At 41.9% G+C, this 17,748-nt stretch overlaps 1 protein-coding gene across 1 annotated transcript in view; it reads right to left on the reverse strand.

Moving 5' to 3' along the window:
• The window catches only part of LOC137383521 (dynein axonemal assembly factor 5-like), a 116,212-nt gene that overhangs the window by 81,763 nt on the left and 16,701 nt on the right, over nt 1–17,748 (reverse strand). The window contains exon 4 of the mRNA XM_068056560.1: nt 10,271–10,389. Within this exon, the coding sequence (XP_067912661.1) occupies nt 10,271–10,389 (119 nt within the window). The remainder of the gene's footprint in view (nt 1–10,270; nt 10,390–17,748) is intronic.

The following is a 17,748-nucleotide window of genomic DNA, read 5'->3' on the forward strand; positions in this document are numbered from 1 at the left end:
TATAACAGATTCTGCTCCTACTAATGATGCAGGCTTTTTAGACAAAAAAGTAAAGCTAAAAGTGCACTGCCCAGGTTACTTTTGTGGATTATTTTGAGAGATCATTCAGACATGAATATTGCCAACTGCCAGAGGCTTGCAAACTGGTTACCCCACTCAGTCTCAGCCAACAAAGAATGGATGCCCTCAAGAGAAAAATTATAGAATCAGAAATTTAAAATTGGGGAGTGGGGAAAATAAATACAAGGTTTGAGATCTGTAGCTGCAAAGCTATCTGATACAGACAGAAAATAAACATTTTCTGCAGGACATTCTTAATGACACCACAAATCAAACTTCAATCTTTGGCAAAATTCCTCAGCTTTCTTCAAATACACCAGTTTGCTAAAAACAAAAATACAACTCTAACTCTCCAGGGGAAAATGCCAGCCAAAAAAGCATCTTATCACTAACCAATCACAAAAAGTAATAACGTTAGTCAAGATCAAAGTCACAGAAAATTCTGAAATACTTGGAACTTTAGATACGAGCAAAGTCTGAGGAACTGCAGCACAAAATATTCTGCGTAGCTCTCAATTGTAGAAATTTTGTGATTAGTGGAACGCCACAACTCAGGGTCATTCAACATGTGTGGCCATGTTAAAGGATTACTCCAGGGAAAGCAAGCAAAACTTGTATTTGTTAAATTTTTCTGGGTATCTGGCAGTTCCCAAGATCAAAAAAGGTACAAACTTATTTTATTTTAATTTTTAAACCTTCCAATGGCCATCCAATTACCAATCTCCAGGTTCATTTACATAGCCTAACACTACATGGAAATCTCTTAGCATTTTTTCACGGACAAAGATTTTGAGAAGATTGTACTCATTGGTTGCAGGCCCACTGGTGGCTAGTCAGGCCTATCCGTGACCGGCAGATTCTCCCACAGTGGGTGCAAGTGAAGGTGTGCATCTCCAGACATCACAATCTATGGCCTGCGCTTCCCACTGGCAATGGGCAATGTGGCAGACAGAGAAGGACTTCTTCAGGGAATCCCTTGAAAGATTTGCAATGAGGCCCCTCTGTTCCTTTTACAAGTGGTCAGCTCTCCATACAACATGATCTTGGGCAGGCGACTGTCATCCATTCGGGCAACGTGACCCACCTAATGCTGTTGGCTTTGCAGGAGGATGGCCTCGATGCTGGTGACATTGGCTATTTCCAGGACTTCAATGTTTGTGATGCGGTCCTGCCAGTGGATCTTGAGGACGCTACGGAGGCAGCGCTGATGGAAGCGCTCTAGAAGGCGGACAGGACGATGGTATAGGATCCACGACTCCACGCCATACAGAAGGGTAGAGACGACTACGGCTTTGTACACTGAGTTCGGTCTGTGCTCTGAGACTGTGGTTGCTCCACACTCGTCTGCAAAGTCTGCCGAATGTACTGTTTGCTTTTGAAAGCCTATTGTCCATTTCCTTGTCTATGGTGGCATCAAATGAGATGACACTCCCCAAATAAGTAAATTGTTTGACGGCATTCAGTTCAGTTCCCTCGATGACAATGTTTGGTGGTCTATATTCTTCTTGGGGTGCAGGCTGATGCAGGACTTCAGTTTTCTTTAAACTGATTTTTTTCCTGAAGAGTTGTGCTGCCTCAGAAAAAAGTGTTGAATGTCACAGGTCTGATTGACTCTGCTCTCCTGGCCCACAGTCATCGGCGAAAAGATGTTCACGGATGAATTTTTCTTGTGTGAGCTTGAAGATGCCCGAGGTTGAAAAGGTCTCCATCATTCCTGAAGTGTACGTAAACTCCCTCAAGGGTCTTCCGTTGCCTGCTGCAACATCATGCTGAAAAAGATGGTGAATAAGCTCAGGGCCAGCAAACATCCGTGTTTCACGCCATTGGAAATTTGGAAGGGACTCAAGAGGTTCTGTTTTGCTTGATTTGTCCGTACTGATTTTCATGAAGCTGCTTCACCATGGCCAGGAACCTGGGCAGGCATCTAAGTTTTTCAAGGATTTTCCAAAGTCCATCTCCACTCAGTATCGAATGCCTTGGTGAGGTCTACGAAAATTATATACAGGTCTTTATTTTGCTCACAACACTTTTCTTGTAATTCTGAGTGCAACTACCATGTTCTTGGTGCCTCGATTTCTTCTGAAACCACACTGGCTCTCTGGGAGGTTTTCATCTACAATGGTAGGCACAAGCTGGTTGAGACGTATTCTAGCCAGGATCTTTCCAGCAATAGAAAGGAGGGTGATCCCATGGTAGTTGCAGCAGTCTGATTTTTCTCCTTAGTTTTTGTACAGGGTAATGATAACAGCATCATGAAGATCCCGTGAAATCCTGCCATGAGGCAGTGAAAAACTCATGGAGTTTGGTGTATAGGGCAGGGCCACCATGCTTCAAGGATTCTGGTGGAATTCCATTGACTCCAGGGCTTTGTTGCTCTTGATTTGGTTGATGGTGGTCACAGTTTTCTCCAGAGTTGGGCTCTCATCCAGTTCTCCTTTGATGGGTTGCTTTTGGATGCAATTGATTGCAGTATCATGCACTGTGCACGTGGCACTGAAGTGTGTTTCAAAGTGCTCCTACCAGCAATCCAGGACTGACTCCTTGTTGGTGTGTAGGGTCTTGCCATCGGTGCTCCTCAAGGGGTTCTGGGTTTGATGTGCTGCTCCATAGACAGATTTTAGTGCTTCATAGAAACTTATGTCACCAATATCAACGTACAGTTAAGTTTTTTCCACAAGTGCAAGCCACCAGTCATTTTGGATGTTCCTCAGTTTACATTGAAGGGTGCTGCATGCTTGACGATAGGCTGCCTTTATCTCTTGTCTGGCCAGCTGAGCCAGGTGACCTTGATGAGCTGATGTTTTTATTGTTAGCAGATCTTGAATTTCCTTGACACCTTCAACAAACCAGTCCCTATTCTTCTTGGCGCTGGGTACGATGACCTCATTGGAAAGTATCCAGTACTGCAGCTTTGATGTGTTCCCACTTATTTTATTTTACTTTTTAAACTTACCAGTGGACATCCATGCCTTGGCCAATAGCCAATCTCCATGCTCATTTATATAGCCTAACACTACTTGTGAATATTGAACAGATAAACCACAACACACCCAATTTCAGCTGCTGCTTCCTCCGCCTGCCCTTTCCCTTCCCATTCTACCATCTCCCATCCACACTACCCCAAATACCCCTACAGGCAGTTCAAACTGCAGGCTCCAGGGGTGATTCACTATTATATGTATGGCAACCAGTTACTTTTAATAGGCAGAAAATGATTCAAATTGAAAACTGTTAATCAGATTGCATTTTCAAGAGTTATGGCGAGCTAGTTCAGCTTCCAAAATGGAGAGAGAAATCATAAAATCACTGTGTACATGACGTTATTTCTAAAGAACAGTATTGGATTGTGACAATCATTTTTCTTTCAAGGAAATAAACTGAACTTATTGCAAATTTATGCTATATTGTTCAATAAAAAAAATGAAGTCTGATGCGACAATAATCTACTGTTTATCAATGCAAGAAGAAATCTGTGGAGGCACAGAGTAATTCCAGTAGCTAAACATAATTGAAGAGTTTTCTGTTTACTATCTTGGGCACTTCACCAAAGGCCTAAGATTTCAAAGCTGGTGAAGATATGCTTAAGCCATAGGGAGTTGGGACTTGCTCAAGAGCAATATAAAAAAATGGAGGCTATAGAATCTAGAGTGAGGAAAGACCCCACAAATTTATTTATTTATTTTATTTATTTAGAGATACAGCACTGAAACAGGCCCTTCGGTCCACCGAGTCTGTGCCGACCATCAACCACCCATTTATACTAATCCTACATTAATCCCATTACCCTCTCACATCCCCACCTTCTCTCAATTCCCCTACCACCTACCTAATCTAGGGGCAATTTCTAATGGCCAATTTACCCATCAACCTGCAAGTCTTTGGCTGTGGGAGGAAATCAGAGCACCCGGCGAAAACCCACGCGGTCACAGGGAGAACTTGCAAACTCCACACAGGCAGTACCCAGAATTGAACCCGGGTCGCTGGAGCTGTGAGGCTGCGGTGCTAACCACTGCGCCACCCCAATGTAGGTATCACTACCAAAAATAACCAACCCTCTCCTGTTGAGAGACCTCACATTTTATCTCGCCATTTTTCCTTCCTTACTTAATCAAATGATTAGTTGTTCAAGTTCCATTATGTATGTTGTGGCATACCAGCAGAAAAATCCCAATGGAATTCACCAGGACCAGGACTGTTGACTTCTCTTTGTCCCACTTTCAGGGTGTAAATGTCTTTCATTTGTCTCAGTGGCTAGAACAGGCCATTTGAACAGACTTCCTTCAACCTGTTTTCTACTATTGCGGCAATATAGTTAAGCTTACACTGCTGATTAAAAAGACCCTAGATCTTTTTCAACTTGACCCTTGGCTGCTGCTCTCTAGAATCAAAAGTTACCAAGAACATGCTTCTCATCTGGTGATTATGTTTTATATAATTCCTTGATTTAAGTAACACTGCCAAAGGGAATCTTCCATTTAATGCTAGTTTGGCAAATTTCCCTGTTTTTAGGTTTGATTTAATTCAATTAGTTTATTCTCATTTCATGAGTGGCAATTCCTTCCCTGCTAACTTCAGCATAAGTACTGGCATATCTAATTCACAATGTGCAGAGGCACCATCCTGAAATGATCATAAAACATATGCTTTCATTAAAATCTATCAGTCCATTATGGAAATCACCCGCGCGTTGTTAACTGATTTCATTAAGAAAAGCATTTAATCAGAACAGTTTTGAGAAGGAATGACAGCTATCATGTATAAACCAAGCAACAATGCTGCCAAGAACACAGGTGCACTGCAATGAATAAATCTTCAACACTGTAGCTACAAGCACATCTGGGAACTCTCAGGGTTTCAGGAAACAACACCGTAGTTTACAGGACTTATCAATAAATTTAGCATGGTATTTACAATCTATGAAACTAATTTAAGGTATAACAGATGTGTAAGTTGCGCACTGTTAAAACAGATCCTGCATAGAGAAACAGGTGTGCTATTTTTTTACTCTATATGTAAATCATGGTTATCAAATGCATATGCCTGGTACAGCTGGTTTTTTTTGGGATGTGGGTGTGGCTTGACAGGCTGGCATTGATTGCCCATCCCAAGTTGACTTGAGACGGTGGTGGGTTTTCGTCTTGAACCACAAGTGGTTTGATAATCAAGGGCAGTTATAGGTCAAACCAGGTAAGAACGGCAGGTTTCCCAGCTTTTTATTGCCAGATTTATTAATTTATTTTTAAAGTACTGAAATCAAATTCTCAAACTGCCACGTGCTCACAATTTGAACTCACATTTGCTGGATTACAAGTCCAGTAACATAACCACTATACCGCCATACCCATTGAGACCAAATATAATCTCCCGTCTCGGTTTCTAAAGTGCTAAACCATTAATTTGTTTATTGAAGTATATACCAATTATATATACATGCTCTTTTAACTGGCCTCATAGAATGCAAAAGTTAGGACACGAGAATCATAGGATCATGGAATTATACAGCATAGAAAGGCCATTCAGTCCACTTTGTCTGTGCTGGCTTTTTAAAAGACCCAATTAGTCCCTCTTCCCTGCTCTTTCCCCATACTGTTGCATTTTTTTCCTTTTCACATGTATATCCTATTCCCTTTTGAAAGTTATTACTGAATCTGCTTCTACCGCCCTTTCAGGCGACACATCCAGATCACAACAATTTACTGCGTAAAAAAAATTCTCATCTCATCTCCGGATTTTTGCCCATTATCTTAAATCTATGTCCTACAGTGATCAACCCTCCTATCAGTAAAGTTTATTTAATGCTTCTTCCATTATATATACACATTCTGTAGGATATGTCTCTTCCACAAAATCTTGACTTTGTCCACTGATCTGTCTCAGGTGCAGAAATCCCTCTGTAGAGACACCACTGAACATTTAACTAACACAAAGTATTGTATTATTAACCTTTCAAAACAAAGGCTATTAAATTAGATTAGCAAGTGGAAGATTTTGCAATCAATTTCCATACTGTTAGTTATCCCCCTCCCCCATCAAACTGCCAGACAGGCCAATTTTACACTACATACTTTGCGTGAATCCAACACAAACTAGCTGATTTAGTTCAATTGTGAAGTTGCTGGAATTCAATTTAATGAAGAGCTGTTCTGGAGATTAGAAGTAGGCCCAATGATTGCCACAACAGCTGCGTGGATGTGGAAGAGACATGAAGACGACCCATGGAACATTATACAATCCAATATTCTAGGATGACGCCAGGTCGCCTATCCTTGCTCCTGGCCAGAGATGATGGGCACAGAACTCCCAGATCACTGTCAGGCGACAATGAATCAATTTGCTTCCCCCTTCACCTCAGGTTCAGTAAATTGTTATAAAGAGTTTTCAGACACGTAACTGAAGCCAATGAATTCAAAAGGAAAACAAACATGGAATACCGACTCTACTCCATGAAACAATGCAATTTATCAACGTTATATAAGTTTCCCCAAAAGGCTATCATTTCTAGGAATGGCCTATAAATTCTCCTGGAAAGGAACTGAATACCCAATACACCTACCTCTATTTATCACTCTTGATGTATGAGCAGACTGCCAGGCTCATCTTCCAATTCAAAATAGAGGGTTGACCCAGAACAGCATAAATCCCAGTTTCTGGTTAAGAGTAATGAGCTTGCACCTGTTTAGTTTCAATGACCATGCAGTCTGAATACTTTTTTTCGCATGGTTGGCTTCCAGTGCTGTCATTTCAAATTCCAGAAAAGAAAAAGACAACAGTGTTTTCTTTTTCTTTATGGAACCAGATGTATTACCCACAAGGGACTTCCAAAAGGTGATGCAAGATAAACATTTCGTCAAGAAACTGTTTGCAGCTTATTCCATTTTCTAATTTGCACTTCCTGGAACCTGCATTTCAGGTTCCCTGGTGCAACACCAGATCTATCAACAGGAAGTGTTGCAAAACCCAGGTACCAAACTGGAAAACTTTATCACCTTTGCTTCCAATTTCCACCCTTCTCTCACCTTTACATGGTCCATCTCCAACATTTCCCTCCCCTCCCTCGACTTTTCTGTCTCCATCTCTGGAGATGGGCTGTCTACTAATATTCATTATAAGCCCACCAACTCTCACAGCTACCTTGACTACACTTCTTCACACCCTGCCTCCTGTAAGGACTCCATTCCATCTCCCATTTTCTCCGTCTCGGACGCATCTGCTTTGATGATGCAACCTTCCACGATAGCGCTTCCGATATGCCTTCCTTTTTCCTCAACCGAGGATATTCCCCCACTGTGGTTGACAGGGCCCTCAACCATATCCGGCCCATTTCCCGCACCTCTACCCTCACCCCTTCCCCTCCCTCCCTGAACCGCGACAGGATTCCCCTTGCCCTCACTTTCCACCCCACCAGCCTCCATATCCAAAGGATCATCCTCCGCCATTTCCACCACCTCCAGCCTGATGCCACTACCAGTCGCATCTTCCCCTCCCTTCCCGTCAGCATTCCGAAGGGATCGGTCCCTCCATAACACCCTGGTCCACTCCTCCATTACCCCAATACCTCGTCCTTTTCCCACGGCACCTTCCCATGCAATCGCAGCAGGTGTAATATCGGCCCTTTTGCCTCCTCTCTATCCCAGGCCCCAAACACTCCTTTCAGTTGAAGCAGCGATTTACTTATACTACTTTCAATTTAGTATACTGTATTCGCTGCTCACAATGTGGTCTCCTCTACACTGGGGAGACCAAACGCAGATTGGGTGACTGCTTTGCAAAACACTGCCGCTTAGTCCGAAACCATGACACCAAGCTTCCGGTTGCTTGCCATTTCAGCACACCCCCCTGCTCTCATGCCTACATCTCTGTCCTAGGATTGCTGCAGTGTTCCAGTGAACATCAATGCAAGCTCGAGGAACAGCATCTCATTTACCGATTAGGCACGCTACAGCCTGCTGGACTGAACATTGAGTTCAATAATTTCAGAGCATGATGGGTCCCCCTTTTAAGTTTTAGTTTTTTTTTAATTTGTTTATTTTATTTCAGTTTGTTTCATCATTCATTTTCTTTTAACCATGTGCCTGCCCACTGTTTTTTTTCATGTTTGTGCTTTGGGCCAGGGCTGTTCATTTTTCAGTCAATTAACACCCTCTCTGCACTAATGCTTTGTCTTTCAGCACACCATTAACCTTTGCTCCATGACCTTCTGGTCAGTTATCCTCTGTGACCCTGTCCTATCAACGCCCTTCCCTTTTGTTATCTCTTGCCCCAACCCCACTTTATTTGCTTAAAACCTACTACATTTCTAACCTTTGCCAGTTCTGATGAAAGGTCACTGACCTGAAACGTTAACTCTGCTTCTCTCTCCACAGATGCTGCCAGACCTGCTGAGTATTTTCCAGTACTTTTTGTTTTTATTTCAGATTTCCAGCATCTGCAGTATTTTGCTTTTATTATTACCCATCTTTGTTGGTGCTCATCCTCACCATACAATGGTGGAGAAATGAATCAGACCCATCAATGGGCACAAAATGTGCACTTTACCAAAGACAGAATTACTCAATGTGCAGCACAGAAACTGGCCATTTGGCCCAACTGGTATATGCAGGTGTTTATACTCCACAAAAGCTTCTTCCCACCCCTCTTCATCTAACCCCATCAGCTGTCACTTATCTGTCAAAACCTTCAGGGCTCAGAGTATTTTACCACCCTCCCTACTGAGCCACAAAACAGTGACCCTCATGTGCCTTGATATCTTGTCGAGGCAGGATACAAGCGAATGGGGGTTGAATAAGAGAATACTCAAAAGTGATTGAAGAATACAGAATTCATACCAAGTTCAAAATTGGAAATTTTCCTCCTAAATCTCTCAGCCATCTGACTAAACTCCAAGAAAATCTCCACGGATCTATCTCAAAGAGCTTAGCTATCCCACTGCTAGCCTAGCAGGTGCATCTTGTGGTCACAACCAAAATCCAAGCTTTTAAAATCTGCAGGCCTTTACGAGAGTACACAAGTGTCAAGCAGTCATCAAAAATTTGACAGCAATAGAAAGAGTGTTGTGAGAGCATGAAAGGATACCTATATGAATGCAATATACTATCACACAACAAAATGCAAATGTTGGATAGTATTGTGCAGGCTTATCTGATTTTGCAATTTAATAGTTGGATACTTCAGCTGAATTGCAGGCACAGAAGTTGCTAGCTAAGAGTTGGTTTCAGAAATATATTTCAGGTGAGAATGATAATGATTTGGGAAACTTCAGTGCAAACAAATTGCTCAGGAACAGCAAAAAAAGTCATTTTGTACCCAGCTTGCCTGGTGATTTGGGTCTAAATATAGGACCTGCTCAATTATTGTTCATTTGCTTCCTACCTCAGTATCAAAGCTGTCTCATAGAAGCCATAGAAAAGCTATCTGAAAACTCATGATAGGGTGTCAGATAAAGAAAGATTAGTGAAAAAAAGCAAGAGAGGACACAAGGAAATTACATTAGATTTATAAGCTGCTCCTGATAAAGCATTTAAAAAAGTTTCACTCACTATCAGTAAAATTACTCAGCGTATTGACTGAATAATGTAGACACAAGGGGTTTGTACTCCGCTAAAACATCCTCCAATTTAACATGTATATCAGACTCCTTTGATTGCTGCAGAACGGATTTTATGTAGAGGACTGTACAATGAACATTTACAAATATTAGGCAAGATTTTTCTACTTTAACAATCTGATCGTTTTGTTAAAAGATTAAAGGAGAAAAATATCAGTCTGAATAACACACTCTTTTAAAGTTAATGGGTTGTAATCACACCCATAAAGATAAAATAATTGCACAAGAACAGAAACTGTGAATTTTCATGTCACAATTAACTATTAATATTGCTTATACACTCATCTATTGCACTTAGATTACAAAGTGGACCAGTATGTTTGTGCTGTGAATGAAAGTATCAAATTGCTATTCTACAGACATATCCATATAATAATGCAGAGCACATTCAATACATTTAAGACAAAGGTCTTGCTGGGGTCAGCCACAATATTTTGTAAACATACGGGCATTTTCACAGATATGGCACCACTCAGCTTTGTACAATGTTGTGTGGAACACTTCACATTGTGGTGTTTTAACAGGGGGGGGGGGGGAATGGTGGAGAGGGCACGACCTTTTCCAACCAATTAATATTTATTTAAAAGTGTAAAATTATCAACCTACCACCTGCAGGGTAGCGAACAGAGAGTTGGACTGACCAGTCAAGCTTATCCTTAAGATCATCCTCGTTCTCCTGTTGCCACTGGAGTCCAACTTTCCTCCAGTAATCAGAGGCCAACTCCCTGCATTGCAAACACAAGAAGGTTAAATAAACTATGTTCAAAACACTACCATTTATTAATATGTTAGTATAATTTATCAGCAATTTAAATTTGTTTTCAACAAGGTGGCAGTACATGATGTACAACTTAACTTTCACAGGTCAATTAGGGTTGAAAATTTCACTCGACCAAGGTTGGGAGACCAGTGTGTTTTGGATCTGAGCCAACACAAAAACACCAGTGAAAAGCCTTTGAATGAATGGAAATACTGATATCTCAACACTGCATTACATGTTCCCACCACTAGAAGCTGCTAGCATTTACATACATAATTTTGTTCTCTCCTTCTCTTTCCCCCAAAATACATGCTTATTTGTAGTGTTTTCCCTCAGTCACCTCATGACTTTTTTAAGCTGCTTGCCTTCATTTCTCAGCTCCTCAGGACATGTGTATTCCACACTGAATAAACAGGGTCTAAAATTAATGCCTGAGCACTTTACAGTCACTGTTACTTTAACCCTTCATCATGATCTTGGATGTTATTTGCTGCTGGTCAATTAACAGATAATTTAACTTTTTAAATTAATTTCCTTAATCATCTTTGATTTTTCAGCTTGTATTTCGAATGCCATCTACTGAGTCCCCGCCTAGTTGCCTGATGTGGAGAAACTGAAACATTCCTCCTTCCGAGTTCAGCCAATGCATCATGGTGCTTGACAATACGAAGGAAAACAATGGAATTCATTTTGACTTTTGATCATAGTATAAAACACATAATATTGGCTTGGCCACTGGTTAAACACCTCTCTTGATTTTTGTTTCAACTTAATGGAAGTTGCGCTAAGTATTTAACTGGTGGCTAAGCTGATATCGCGCGTTTTACACTGAAGACAAAATTAACCCCAGTTTCTCTTAATTAACACTTGCCAGGGTTTCACTGATTTTATGGAAAGTTGTTCAAATACTGCAGTTATTTGGGATTTGTTTTCTAATTATAAAGGAGTTCGCTTTGATCATTTTTATTTCTCAATACAGTGGGAGGGGATAGACTTGCTGAGAACACTCTTATTGTACCCCTCAAGCAGCAGCAACATCTGTTCCTAGGTCCTGCACGTAGTAATATAATCTATTTATTTTAACAACTGGTTTGCATCCTTCCATCTATGAAAGAAGATGGACATGCAGCAAACAATCCATTTAGGTGGAGTGTCTTCTCTTGGTGCACCTTTGCCGATGGCTGTGAAAGCTGCAACTGCTGCGGTTAAAACAGGCTACAAACCGCCATTTTTCACGAGCCAAAAACATAACCATAAATTAAGAACATTGCTCCTTTACTAAGAAACTGAAGCCACATTAATGAAGTTTTTCAGTTACAGAGAGACAAAAAAAAAGTGACTGAGCTTCAAAATCCATAGTCAAGAGACTCAGACCCTTGTTATCCTAAAGAATACATATGGCATTGTTACAGAAACTTCCAAGACTGCTTGTGAAGACACTGAGACTAGGATGCTTTGGTGGAGACTGTTTATTGATTGCCATAGAGATAACTTCCCCACTCCTAACAACATCCAGCCAGTGCTGGCTGGCTCTTTATGTACACACATTTGCGTACAACTAACAAATCAACATCCAACACCTGTTTACCCTATTACCTTCAACTACTAGGTATTCAACATCCATTGACAGAAATTTGTCACCAACAGATTCCCCTCTTTTCTTTAAATTAAATACATAAACATAAATGAAAAAGACAAAATAATGATACATTTTTCTTGATCTTACATTATACCATTAACCTTCAACAGCACCAACATACTGTATATTCCCCCCCTCCACCGACTTAAAAAAAACTTGTTCGAAGAATTACAAAGTCATCTTAACATGAAAAAATTTCCACATTTTCCCAACTCATCATAACACAAGATGGCTCTCTTCGAGGACATCCAAAAATTTCTTTGAACAAGCACCTCTCTTCATAAAATAATCTGACAACTGATGACTTGCGCTAACCCATTTTATTTTGGAAATTTCTTTTCTTTCCAACATTTCTTTTATACTTGCAAGATCAATCCTCAACCTCTTTTCCGTGATACTTTTTGTCAAATGGACATTTTCCCCAGAGAGAATGGTTATTTTTTAGCATTCTATAGGAAAATTTTTCTCCAACTGCCCCTTAAAAGAGTTCCTTTAAAATACGCGATAAATACATACCCATATCTATCGCTTCTATCTGTGCAAGTGTCTCTGCAGCCAAGGTGCTTTTAACTATCCTCTTTATTTTCTTCAATTCCCAGGCTAATGGGCAACATTTATCATTTCTTCCCAACAAAAATATAATGAAGCCTGCTGTGATCGAATAACCATCGGGAAGATTAGTGTGTGAGGCATCACTAAAAATGACTAATTTCATTTCTTCTGGGTCACCCAATGCTGGAAACTTGAGTGTACATTTGTCTAAACTCAATTTCTTCAATGTCTTGCTTTCGGCACTTCCCCAGCAGTAGCATGTTTCAGCATGGTGCTCAATTCTAAAACATCATAGCAAGCATGCATCCTAGTTTTTGTACACAACCAGTTGAATTGCCCGATTAAGCTCCTTAACTGGTCTGCTTCTTCCTTCGCTGCAGAGTCTTCCTTTAGTGAGGATCTGGCCCGATTTAATGGGATCCTATTACATTCTCTAGGTAAGACTGTTGATTTAGGGCTTAGTGTGCCTAATATTCAACCCTATATATTTACAAGCTCTGGAAGACAGACTTCCATTTTTAAATTCCTGTTGAACTTTATCTATCACAGATTTCTCAAATGTCGCAGATCCTCCCCACAGAAAACAGTCTACGTGCATCAAGAAAATGTCTGCTAGTTTATCTTCATAGTACCAATAAAACATTGCCGGATCTGCTTTTAGCTGAATACAACCAGCTTTTAGTAGGACAGAGCTAACTGAAAAATACCACACCCTGGATGCATCGTTTAGCCCATAAACACTTGTTTAGCTTCCATAATTTCCCTTCTATATCTCCAGCTTCTTTTGGTGGCTTTAAAAATACTTCCCTTTGAAATGTCTCCTCCTCGCAAAACTGGTGCTTTGATGTCAATGGACTTACATTCCCATGAGTGCGTTGCTAAAAGGGCTAGGAAAATCCTCAAACTCACTTTTGCTGCTGTTGGGGAGTCTACTCTAACTTCAAGGTCGTCTAGTCGTTCCTCAAATCCCAGAGCTACAAGTCTGGCTTTAGCTTTATACGTACCATCAGGAAGTACTTTCTCTGTACAGATCCATCTATGGGTCAATACTGGTTGTCCTCTATCTGGCACCTCCATGTATACACCAAACTCTCCCCAACTGTCAAGCTCTTTTAACTAGGCAGGCAGTTCAGGAATCTCCTGTGGCTATTCCCCTGCAAAACAGATATACTGCTTTGGATACTGTTGGGGGGGGGGGAGAAATGGCCTTAGGGGAAAGCAGCAACAGCCCAATTCGTTGCACCACAGTTGGCTCTGCTGCACAGGGGAGGAGTAAAAAGTGTGGGAATGCAACAGTTATAGGGGATTCAATTGTAAGGGGAAATAGATAAGCGTTTCTGTGGCCGCAAAAGAGACTCGAGGATGGTATGTTGCCTCCCTGGTGCTAGGTCAAGAATGTCTCAGAGCGGTTACAGGACATTTTGAAGGGGGAGGGTGAACAGCCAATGGTCTCGGTACACATTGGTAAAAACGACATAGGTAAAAAAAAAATGAGGTCCTAAAAGCAGAATATAGGGAGCTAGGAAGTAAGTTGAAAAGCAGGACCTCAAAGGATCTTAGGATTACTACCAGAGCCACGTGCTAGTCAGAGTAGAAATAGCAGGATATAGCGGATGAATACGTGGCTGAAGAGATGGTGTGAGGGGGAGGGTTTTAGATCCCTGGGACACTGGAACCGGTTCTGGGGGAGGTGGGCCTAGTACAAATTGGATGGGTTGCACCTGGGCAGGACCGGGACTGATGCCCTAGGGCGAATATTTGCTAGAGTGGTTGGGGAGGGTTTAAACTAAAATGGCAGGGGAATGGGAACCTTTGCAAGGAGCCAGAGGAAGGGGGATCAAAGACAAGAACAAAAGACAGTAAGGGGAATAAGAAAAGTGATAGGCAGAGAAATCAAGGGCCAGAATCAAACAAGGCCACAGTGAAAAATAGTGGGAAGGGGCCAAGTAATGTTAAAAAGACAAGCCTCAAGGCTTTGTGCCTTAACGCACGGAGCATTTGCAATAAAGCAGATGAATTAATCGCGCAAATAAATGTAAACGGTTATGATATAGTCAGGATTACGGAGACATGGCTGCAAGGTGACCAGGGATGGGAAATGAACATCCAGGGGTATTCAGTATTTAGGAAGGAGAGGCAAAAAGCAAAAGGCGGTGGAGTTGCATTGCTGGTTTAAGAGGAAATTAACGCAATAGTGAGGAAAGATATTAGCTCTGACGACGTGGAATCTGTATGGGTAGAGCTGAGAAACACTAAGGGGCAAAAAACATTAGTGGGGGTTGGATACAGACCCCCAAACTGTAGTGGTGATGTTGGGAATGGCATTAAACAGGAAATTAGAGACGCATGCGACAAAGGAACATCTGTAATTACGGGTGACTTTAATCTGCATCTAGATTGGACAAATCAAATTCATCACAATACTGTAGAGGAGGAATTCTTGGAGTGTATACGGGATAATTTTCTGGACCAATACATTGAGGAACCAACTAGAGAACAGGCCACCCTAGACTGGGTATTGTGTAATGAGAGAGGAATCATGGACAATCTAGTGGTGCGAGACCCCTTGGGAATGAGCGACCATAATATGATAGAACTCTTCATCAAGATGGAGAGTGACGTAGTTGATTCTGAGACTAGGGTCCTGAATCTTAGTAAAGGAAACTACGAAGGTATGAGGCGCGCAGTGGCTATGACGGATTGGGAAAAGTTTCTTAAAGGGATGACAGTGGATAGGCAATGGCAAACATTTAAAGAGTACATGGATGAACTGTAACAATTGTTTATCCCTGTCTGGCGCAAAAGTAAAATGGGAAAGGTAGCCAATCCATGGCTTACAAGGGGCGGCACAGTGGTTAGCACCGCAGCCTCACAGATCCAGGGACCCGGGTTCGATTCCGGGTACTGCCTGTGCGGAGTATGCAAGTTCTCCCTGTGACCGCGTGGGTTTTCGCCGGGTGCTCCGGTTTCCTCCCACAGCCAAAGACTTGTAGGTTGATGGGTAAATTGCCCCTAGTGTAGGTAGGTGGTAGGGAATATGGGATTCCTGTAGGGTTAGTATAAAATGGGTGGTTGTTGGTCGGCACAGACTTGGTGGGCCGAAGGGCCTGTTTCAGTGCTGTATCTCTAAATAAAATAAAGGGAAATTAGAGATAGCATTAGATCCAAGCAAGAGGCATAGAAATCTGCCAGAAAAAACAACAGACCTGAGGATTGGGAGCAGGTTAGAATTCAACAAAGGAGGACCAAGGGATTGATTAAGAAGGGGAAAATAAGAGTACGAGAGCAAGCTTGCGGGGGACATAAAAACAGTAAAAGTTTCTATAGGTATGTGAAGAGAAAAAGATTGAAGACAAATGTAGATCCCTTACAGTCAGAAACAGGGGAATTTATTATGAGGAACAAAGAAATGGCTGACCAACTAAATGCATACTTTGGTTCTGTCTTCACAAAGGAGGATACAAATATCATACCAGAAATGTTGGGGAACACAGGGTTTAGTGCGAGAGGGGAACTGAAGGAAATCAGTATTAGTAGAGAAATGGTGTTGGGGAAATTGATGGGATTGAAGGCCAATATATAGAAACATAGAAAATAGGAGCAGGAGTAGGCCATTCGGCCCTTCGAGCCTGCTGTGCCATTCGTTATGATCATGGCTGATCATCCAACTCAGTCGCCTGTTCCCACTTTCGCCCCATACCCTTTGATCCCTTTAGACCCAAGAGCTATATCTAACTCCTTCTTGAAAACATACAATGTTTTGGCCTCAACTGCTTTCTGTGGTAGCGAATTCCACAGGCTCACCACTCTTTGGGTGAAGAAATTTCTCCTCATCTCAGTCCTGAAAGGTTTACCCCGTATCCTTAGACCATGACCTCTGGTTCTGGACTCCCTCCCCACCATCGGGAACATCCTTCCTGCATCTACCCTGCCAAGTCCTGTTAGAATTTTATAGGTTTCTATGATATCCTCCCTCACTCTTCTGAACTCCAGCGAATATAATCCTAACTGACTCAATCTCTCCTCATACGTCAATCCCACCATCCCAGGAATCAGTCTAGTAAACCTTTGCTGCACTCCCTCTAGAGCAAGATAAATCCCCAGGGCCTGATGGTATGCATCCCAGAGTACTTAAAGAAGTGGCCCTAGAAATAGCCGATGCATTGGTGGTCATCTTCCAAGCTTCTATAGACTCTGGAACACTTCCTACAGATTGGAGGATAGCTAATGTAACCCCACTATTTAAAAAGGAAGGTAGAGAGAAAGCAGGGAATTATAGACCAGTCAGCCTAACGTCAGTAGTGGGGAAAATTCTAGAGTCCATTATCGAAGATTTTATAGCAGAGCACTTGGAGAACAGTGGTAGAATCGGGCAGAGTCAGCATGGATTTACGAAAGGGAAATCATGCTCGACAAATCTACTAGAATTCTTCGAGGATCTAACTAGTAGAGTTGATAATGAGGAGCCAGTGGATGTGGTTTATTTGGACTTTCAGAAGGCTTTCGACCAATTCCCACATAAGAGATTAGCGTGTAAAATTAAAGCGCATGGGATTGGGGGTAGTGCATTGCGATGGATAGAAAATTAGTTGGCAGACAGGAAACAAAGAGTAGGGATAAATGGGTCTTCTTCTGAATGACAGGCAGTGACTAGTGGGGTACCGCAGGAATCGGTGCTAGGACCCCAGCTATTTACAATATATATTAATGATTTAGATGAGGGAACTAAATGTAATATCTTTAAAGTTGCAGATGACAAAACTGGGTGGGAGGGAGAGTTGTGAGGAGGATGCAGAGAGACTTCAAGGTGATTTGGACAAGTTGAGTGAGTGGGCAAATGCATGGCAGATGCAGTATAATGTGGATAAATGTGAAGTTATCCACTTTGGAAGCAAAAACAGGAAGGCAGATTATTTGAATGGCTATAAACTGAGAGGGGAATATGCAGTGAGACCTGGGTGTTCTCGTACACCAGTCGCTGAAGGTGAGCATGCAGGTCCAACAGGCGGTAAAAAAACGGCAACCCCGGACAGCCCGCTTCTACCTCCTTCCCAAAATCCACAAACGGGACTGTCCCGGCAGACCCATTGTGTCAGCCTGCTCCTGCCCCACTGAACTTATTTCTTCCTATCT

The sequence above is a fragment of the Heterodontus francisci genome, chromosome 24, assembly GCF_036365525.1.
Source record: "Heterodontus francisci isolate sHetFra1 chromosome 24, sHetFra1.hap1, whole genome shotgun sequence".
Classification (NCBI taxonomy): Eukaryota; Metazoa; Chordata; class Chondrichthyes; order Heterodontiformes; family Heterodontidae; genus Heterodontus; species Heterodontus francisci.